The sequence below is a fragment of the Tenebrio molitor genome, chromosome 2 (assembly GCF_963966145.1).
Source record: "Tenebrio molitor chromosome 2, icTenMoli1.1, whole genome shotgun sequence".
Classification (NCBI taxonomy): domain Eukaryota; kingdom Metazoa; phylum Arthropoda; class Insecta; order Coleoptera; family Tenebrionidae; genus Tenebrio; species Tenebrio molitor.
Window position 1 is genome coordinate 20,843,698 of NC_091047.1, and position 9,647 is coordinate 20,853,344.

Sequence of the window (9,647 nt, forward strand, 5' to 3'; positions counted from 1 at the left end):
AAACTGTTTTACTTTCAACGTCACTTTACAATGACGCAAAAATTTGTTTATATTTATTAGAGATGGCATGCCGATTATTATAAATGTTTCTAACATCTCAGTGTGCTGTGAAAATGTGCCTCCCATAGTTCTGGTGAACCAATACTAATACTGTGTACATTAAACGTAAGTTTAGTTGGTTGTCTATATATTAGGGGCTTTTAGGATCAAGAATGATGTAAAATAAAATGAAACACATTAATGCCAATAGAAAATGAAATCAAAATACAGAAGAAAAAGAATAGAACAGACAGAAGTAGTAGTAGCAATCCCCTGCAAGAGATATATTTTGATTTTTAACAATATTTTAGAAAAGTTAAAGGCTTTAAAAACATCGCTTTGTAACGTAGGTAACTGATAACAATTCTTCCATGCATTTATATTAAAGGGTTCTATTAAAAATTTTCCATTAATTGTATCATCTTAGATAATTCTACCAAAATTAATAGTCAAAAAATTAAAAAGCTGGTTATTTCCACGTAGTTTGTTTAGGACGAAGCGACAAATTTTATGCCGAATTAGCGTCGAGCAGTTACAATTTATCACCGAAATCTATTTTGACTAATCTTCTCGGGATTACTTGATGAATATAAATGAGAGTAAATGCAAACACATTTTGTTAGCACCTGGTTTATTACAAAATTGAAAGGTGAAAAAATCCAGAGTAAATATGATGCTTTTAGCTTTATAAATCGATATAAATTCCGCGATTTAACTGAGTGGAGGTTTAAATTGTGACTGAACATCCAGCTCATATCTGCTGACATTCAACAATTCCAGCGGACGAGGCCGTCATATGATCGAAATACTCTCGGCATTTTTGAAATTCTGACTGAAAGTTTTTTTTTAATAACCCTTGTGGAATGAGTATCGCAGGGTGAATCGTGCTCGTCAATTTTTGAATAGTTGAGGTCGAGCAGTCACAACGTGGGGAGACTTATTTCGGATAGTACTTTGAAGGGTCGAGAAGGATGTTTCGAAAATAGTTTGCTGTCAAATCGATGTCCTTTAGATTTTAGATGGGCTATCTTCTTGTTTGATTTATGTTTTATAGAACGGTTTTAGTATCGAGCGCTCCCCCAGTTTACGGCTTCATTAAATCCGAGAAGATTTGACAACAGTTTTATTACAAACCGTGCCGGAATCCTTAAAGTTTTTATTTAAGTCGCTTAATGACGTCTTTCTCTTGAAGTATATAAAGAGTTGAGCTGGAAGGGCGATAAGTCGGAGATTTACTAAGCCGAAAATGTGTGGTGAATAAAGGACTCAAGATATAGCAGCTTCAAGTAACGTCTTAATTTATTAGTTGGCTCTACAATGAGATAGAAAATTTAATTAAATGGGAACAAACAAAGATTAGGTAAAACTCACCAATTTTTTTTATTCACGAAACCATCATTCTTTCAACGAGTCTAAGAGTCATAAATAGATTAATAAAACTCGCACTCCAATTGCAATTATTTATTAACCCAGTCAAATCCGTTTACTAAATCTCTTATACGAGCTTATTGTAGCCATCATGGTTTAGCCCTGAGGAACGTTCAAAAACGCGCCGCAAAATACTCCAATTTCGCGTGACCTATAGATTCCTCGTCTCGCGTCAGATTAGTAACGATTGACTGAAGAAATCTACATGTTGTGTAAAAATTGTTATAAACAATTCTACAGTAATTATTTATAGCATACAACAATCCACGGACTTGGTAATCCATTTTGCAGACGTTGACAGTTAAAAGCTTAGCTTTGATTCCATCATTGAGTTAAAAGCTGAGTCTTTACTGAAATTCGAAAAACAATTCACTTAAAAAAGAAATACCGTGTTGACCATAACATGCTACGGTATTGACTGCCGTAAAAAGCTTGCTGAGAGCTTTTCTATTATCGATCCACTTAGACTACGTCAGAATGAGACGATGGACTGCTAGTATAGTATTTTTTTTGTGTGAAAAAAAGCAAATTCCAAGTGAAATGATCACAGTGTTGTTATCAACACTTTTTATATTTTGATGCAAATTGACTGAATTTAAATTTCCGAAACAGCTGTCTTATTCGGAGCAAAATGTGTGTTTCTAAGACCAGTTTTAGGCGGAAGAGTGCTCATTATGGTGTTGTATTTGAAAGATTTTATCTTTTGCGTAGTTGCTGTAGTAATGACCATTACGGTTAAGAGGCTTTCACAGTGAAGGAGATAAGAGCGTGACCTTGATGGTTCGCGATCTGAAAAACAACTTATTCCGTAAGCGTGAGCGTATTAATGTCAGTAAAAAGTCTTCCACCTTCAAAAAAATATGAAAATCCCCTTTGATTTTTGATTTGAAATAACATTTCGTAAATAAGCTGCTTATCATCGTAAGCATTGCACGCTACACATATTTTTTCTTGTGTGTTTAGAACGACGGCCGACCCTCGGATTTATGAAAGTGTACGAACCGCCCGGGTCCAGAGAAGAAGACGACATCGAGGACGAAGGCGAGGAGTACGATTTCAGACACGTTGCCAAAGAAACTCACATCCCCAATCAGACCGTAAGTTGGCGAAGTTAGATTGAGACTGAATTATAGCACTGATAAGACGCTTGGTTGGCCATTGTAGGTATACCGGAGTCTGCAGAGGCCCGGACGGAACCCCACGACCCCCATTCCGGGTACTCAGACCCTGACGCACAAGTATCGAGGGCCCGAGGTCATTACGACGTCGAACCGAATACAGGAGAGCTGCATATAAATGTAATTGTTTTTATCATGTACTATATTAATGTATTTAAACAAAATAAAACGGACATTAATGTCGTCTTCTGGTTTTTATTTGCGTTTTTATTTACAAAATAATTTTTATAAAATATGGCAACATACCCCATTTTTATTTATTTACTTATTTTTTGTATTTATCATTTATTCTGACTTGAAAACACTTTTAAGTGGCTGGTAGAGTATTCGCTTTTATTTTTTTTTTATTCACATAAATGTAATAAAGTGCTTGTAAGACGTGTAGAACAGATCTAAAAAAAATCCAATTTAAAATCTCATTTAATAGGTATCTTTTAAAAAACTTTTCGCTGTCTTATCACAACACAGTAGTTATTTTATTTTTAGGGTGAAAAAGTGTTTTATTAATTTTCGTCTTTGCTGCATAACACGTGGAAGTTATTATGTCTAAATATAGTTAACAATTACAGAATACAAAATTTCAGTATTTATTTATTATACGAACATGCTGCTTTACACAGTTAATATCACACCTTATATAGTGCGATCAAAAAAATTGGTAATCGAGTCGGGCTTGGGGACTTACCTTGTCCGGCGTCTAAAGTTACCTCACTTGAAGAATACAATTAAATGTTTTGTGAGATTCTTGTTGTAACTTGAACCACAGTTGCACATATTACATAATATATCTCCATGAAACGTCAGTAAACAATTTCCTAACCTTACTTTCTTCGCACTGGTGTTTTCTTGATTGCTGAATGTTCTCGTTGTAATTTTTGTTTCAAAATGTACGTATTATTTATAATAAAACCTTATTTAAAAAATTATTATCTCCGTAATTGAATCACCGATATTTCCAAGTATGCAATTACTTACTATTGCACACATGTTTTAGATGCTGCAGTTCACGCAGAGATATTTGTTACAACTGCGACCTCTACGTTGCATTTAACTTGAATTCTAGTTTTTTGTTACAATAAATGGAACATCTGCTAGAAGACACCGCTAAAGCAACAATTTCTTTAGTATAAAATCCCTCTTACATTTTTTTGTAATCTCATCATTGCCCGACATGGGATGAATTCCTTTCGCTTTTTCCAAGAACAAAAAGATATTTCCAGTGTTTGTTTTTCATCTTTCTAGTATTTCCTAATATCATCAAAACGAATGTGAGTTTTTGTTTTTTTCTGGAACGCAATGGTGCTCAGCAGACATCAAAAGAATTTGCCTTAGTGGATTTTGTTTTAAAAGCGACAACAGCGGAAACCAACGTCCAAAAGGCATGGTCATCAATTCAGCATTTTGTTTTGGAATCACAACGTGTAACTAAATAGCAAATGAGTGACCAAACGATTTCATTATAATTTATCTTTGTACACTTTTGTATGTTTATATGTTCGACATAAACTCGAGAATCGTTAGACAAATATCTCAAATTCTTGCAGCGTTAGATAGATTGATTCTTCTGGGATAACATGTGTTATCAACAAGACTGGACAGTGAAGGAAGGTGAGCCAAGCCACAGGCAAGTGCTAGTATGTATACATTATGATTTAATAACTGCAGTGATAACAAATCTCGTACTTTCATAGAATTTTACTTTTCCAAATAATTGTTTTAGTATTTTAAAAATGACAAGCTACTAACCACACACTCAAATTAAAACTTTACCACAGTAATCTATGTTTAATGTAATATCGGAAAATCATTCTGTGGGGGAAATTTGCCCTAAATAGTTATTTTCAGATCGAAATAAATTTGCAATTTTGAATAGTTAATTGGAATTTGTGTAAAATGTTTGCTCAAAACAGTACTGTCTTTCCGACGATCTGGAAAGTTATGTTCTATGAATTCTGGCATAACTAACTAAGCCCCCACTTCCATTGTTGTCGTGTTTGAATTTAAAAATGCTTGGCGGATTATTATCTGAGCAGAGCCTTTAAGTAAAGTGGAATACAATTGCTCTACATGTATAAATGAAATGTCGGGAAGAGGACGACGAAAATCTTGTACTATCAAGGTATCATAGGCACACAATATTCCTCCTTAAATAAATGGCAAAAGAAACTATAATTCTACTCGCAATAAAGTAGAAATTTCGCATCATTTTTGAACACAACTTTTTCTACTTAACCGAGTTGAAAGGATATTCATAAAACGAGACTGAATATTTTTTCAACAACAATTATCTTCATCAACGAGCTACATATTAATATAGATAAAAAAGCAGGTCTTGTTTTATGTGAGGTCCACGCAATAAATGTATTTTTATTTTAGAACGGCGACATTTTAGCAAAAACATCAAGTATATACTGTCCCGAAGAAACATAAATTTTTTGCCACATTTCTGCGTTTCCACCGATCCGACAAACAAAACTTTACACGGCAATAAACTTTCAGAACAACCAGACAGAACTGTTTAATTATGTGTTTTCCTTTTATTTACAATTTCGCACTTCAACTGTGTTTCACATTGTTGTGCACAACTGATAACTTGAAACCTTCTACTCGATATAAACGAGATGCATTTCTTTGTATATTATATTTGCTTCGCACACATAGCGATATTTATCCCTTATAAAATGCAACGGTTTCATAGGCGCCTATAAATTTGCTGAATTTACGGTTTCCCATATGACTTCTCAGAATACAACTTTATTCTTGGAATCCAGAGATATGATATAGCCAATGCAATTTCGTTTCAGCACATCGGAATACATCTTAAGTGGAACGAATAGCAACGCCGAACTTAAAATTATATTCGTTTATTCGGGCATACCAGTATATTGCAAAAATGGTAAATGTCCTAGGTTAAAAAAATCAAATTGGTGACTACTGTCGCAATATTTCCAAACAGCTCTCTACTTCTAAGTGCTCAAAACATACTCATAATATAGAAACATTTTATTAAATAAAATTGTAAATAATTGGTTCATTCCATAAAGCAATACCACTAAGCATAAAAAAACGATTATTTCTGAAAAAAAAACATAATCGTCTTATAAATTATGTTTTATTAAAATATATTGTTTATTCTGATGTTGCATGATTGAGATAATCCAGATTAAAGAACAATCATCTTGTTCTATGTTTCAAAACGATTAATCTTAGTTTTTTAATAATATAAAAATGGTGGAGGCGCCGGGCGACTTATTATTTAAATAATCTGATTACCTACCTTTTTTACCATATTTTGAAAATTAAACGCTCCTAACACGTTACAAGAGAGAGTAAGAGTTTCATTGTAACAAGATCAGTAACAGCCGTTCCACCCCAAAAGGCCTGTTGGCAATAACACGGAAACGACATTCTGATCATGGCACGTAACCGTAAGGCAACGTAAATTCGCCTGAGAAATATCAATTGAATTTATCAATGTTCCGTTCGGCGAAAGAGAAAAAAAGTTTAATTAAACTTCAGACATAAAGGCGCAGCGCTGAATTATAGCCGTGGGAAAAATACCTGAGACAACGTTCTATTTCATGTAGGAAGCGGAAACCGTCTTTTCAGAATGTGCCGGACATTTTAATGTCGCACGACCACTCGATACCCCTTTCTATATTATGTATGAGGGTCCTTTCATAAAACACCTCTGCATAGAAACGCGGTATCTTATACTAGCATCCATATTGGTTGTAATGTCGCCGTAGATAAAGTGGACTCTGTGGGACCCGAATATACAAGAGTTACTTTGTGTTTTTATGTTATCATTTCATCGCACACCGTTACGGTTTCGTTGTTTTATAGCAGTCTTTTTACGCGTGGATGCAGGACATGTTATTCCCGTATAGAGACTCGCCATTGAATATATTAGAAGGTTTTATCCGCTTTTATTCGATTTTTACCAATATCTATATTGGACATGTGGGTTCGGGAACGGTCTATTGTGCGCGAGATTGGTTTATGCTGCTCTGAATTCTTTTTTCTTTTCACATCACTTGCGCCAAGCAAGGCAATCTATAGTGAGGCGCCGCAATATATGTCGAATTAACGCAACAACTAAGGGTTTTGACGCTAAATGGCTAATCTAGTGAATAACAAATCTCTATTTCATGTAACCAACCCACCACCACAATCTACACTGTGATATGGATCAGTCCGTGCATTTTTGAACGTATGTCTGTTGAAGTTCTTCCCATATTTGTAAGTTCAATTTTAGGTTTTCTAGGAAAGCCAACTCCAAACGTTGGTAGAGATGTTGGATTCTCTCATGGGCTGTGACCTTGGAAATATCTTGTACAAACAGTTCTATTTCTCTCCAATTCTTATCTCTTTGTTCCGATAGTTTCCCACTTTCGGAATTCAACGTTCTTGTCTTGTTTTTTCTTGTCACTTCCTTCACTGCCTTCCATATTGTTTTCACTCTTCTGTTAGCTGTAATACTTGTCTTCTTTCAAGTTTTTCTTGTATTGGACAAAAGCGTTCTCTTTTCCTAGCCAGTTTGTTTACCGTGCTATCCACAGCCCATTCCACACACTACGTTTTTTTATTATTTCTTCGCTTTTTCGTGTCTTTTTCCATTGCTGTATCGTCATACTTGTTAGGAGGGGCGTTGTTTTTTACTTTCATTTTTCATTTCCAATTTGTCACTGTTTAAAAAGTAAAACAACTGATTACTGTAATCCTTCAATAGTGTTAAAAGAAATAAAAAGGTAAATGTCCGTTTGAAATTTTGTTGTCAAACACAATAGAATTGTATTTTTCCATTTATTAACAGTGTGAAGTTAGATGTGCATTCTCCATGTAATTAAATTTTACTCCATGCAACTGCATAAATGTTACGTCGGTAGTAGTTAGATTAAATACGTTCAACCATGGAGGCAAATGATATTTCACATCTATTCAACAGTCGAGGAAAACCCATTTCAACTAGCTTGACGAAACTCAGCAAATTGCTTTTTCTAACGCTATTTGCCTACAATTGTTTAGAATATTTCGTTTTATTCTACGCTGTGCAAGTTTCGCTGCAGTAAAATATTTATCCTTTGAGCTCAACCTTTGGTGTTCACGTTCCTCATTTCCATTAATACTTCCTAGGTAGATAATGGCACTGCAAGACATTATTACGGCACCGGCTGCATCATTGTTTAACTCGGACAATTAAACAGCCAGTTACCGAATTAATTCAAACCGTGCGTCCCACCCTTTTCAACCCTCGTTGGGATCTTTTATCAGAGACCCAAGTCTGATTGGACACGGCGATATGCGCGAGAAACCCTGAATTTTTATTATTTTTTCGGGTGCACCGTACGACACAAAATTGATTTCGTCGAAGACACTGAACGATATTGAAATAAATTGTCATTTCACGGCGTCTGAAGATACAAAAAAACCCGTGTCAATATCCGCATTAAAAATGATAAACGCCTCGGCTTTTAACGTGATAAGTCCGCGATCATATTGCTCACGTACATTCTTTCAGAATAAGTGGTTTACCTCCGCTCGAGCCATTCCATTTACATACGTGATGTAATAAAACCTATTTTCCCGCCGCTTTTATAAGTTTTGTTTTCGAGATAGGTGTGCGTGAACAAACTTCCCCAATTTTATGGCGACTACATTTTTAATGCAAATACCTCTGCAAGAAGCGGGGTGAGTTAAGGTGCCCAAGTTCCAAAGGCAAACCGAACTGAAGCTTTTCCGTTTTTCGCTGGTTTCGGGTTGTTGTGGAGTTTTATTCATTCATAACCATGTTCGCGTAATGTGACAAATTACTTTCTTCAAAGTCTAAGACAATTCAACACGAATGCAAGGACTCTAGCACGCGAAAATAGAGGCACGCGAGACCAGTGGAGCTTCACAACGTTTTCTTTTCCATGCCAATTAATTAATTGCTAATGTAAGTAATTGGTTATTTTTTTTCTTTTTCCAAACATAAAATTAATTAGCATCTAGTTAACGGCACAGGCCCAAGGACAAAACGTTTGTAAAATTTCTTCTACTTTTGCGAAACACCTCCAAGTGCAAAAACAATTTTGTAGCGATGATTTTTGTCTAATAAAAAGTTTCTTTTGTTATTTTATTTACAAATTATTTATGTGGGGCGGCGGTTCACAATTAGATGCGAAGAAATATACATACATTTCTCTTTCTACTTAGTTTTTCAACCTACTACTGATAAGATAGCGTCGTGCTATGTAGCCTATGTCACTCCTAGATAAATGAGCAATCCAACAGAAAAAGCCTCTTCGGAATCGGTTTAGTATTCAAGGCTACAAAGGGACACTAACAAGCAAAGAAATATACACAACACCCAACACATTGCATCTCCACGTTCGGTGTTTCCCACTTTATTGTTAATTCATTTTATTATACTGACCTGATTTATTTCACAATTTATTACACTTCTATTTATAGATTATTATATGTAAGCATTTTTTCTGCAACATCAGAAGTCATTGTGTCATTTTTATTGGTCCAATAACCCGTCAGACGTTGATTTTCGATTTCATTGCAGTGTTTGTCCCAAACACACATAACTTTCAATTTTCTTTGCCTCGGTTTATTATCTCTGTTTACTCGTTTGTGATTGTTTGTATGTTCGGTCATCATTATTTATGATCTTCATTAATCTATCCTATTTACGGTTTTATTATGTGCGAAAATTATCCAGTCTTCATAAAACAGTCAGCTAGTGAATTTGCGAAAATATTTACAAACGGTAAAATCTTGAATGAACTCTTACATCTTAAAGTGATTTAGATATCAAACACCATTTACTGTAAAACTGTTTCTAACAAATTGTTTATAAAAATGTAAAAACAATAAGTGAAGAACAAGTTTTCATAAAAATTTTCTATTCCTCGTTGGTAACAATTTACATTCATAATGTAATAGCAACATTGATATATGTCCTTGTCCCTTCAAATTTGGGAAATAAGTACAAAGTAAAAACTGTGTAGG

The 9,647-nt window shown here is 34.7% G+C and overlaps 1 protein-coding gene across 1 annotated transcript in view; it reads left to right on the plus strand.

Moving 5' to 3' along the window:
* The window catches only part of side-IV (sidestep IV), a 231,202-nt gene extending 228,359 nt beyond the window's left edge, over positions 1–2,843 (plus strand). Inside the window, exons 13-14 of the mRNA XM_069037956.1 lie at positions 2,431–2,564; positions 2,632–2,843. Coding sequence (XP_068894057.1) covers positions 2,431–2,564; positions 2,632–2,763 — 266 coding nt within the window. The 3' untranslated portion in view covers positions 2,764–2,843. The remainder of the gene's footprint in view (positions 1–2,430; positions 2,565–2,631) is intronic.
* The last annotated feature ends 6,804 nt before the right edge of the window (positions 2,844–9,647 follow it).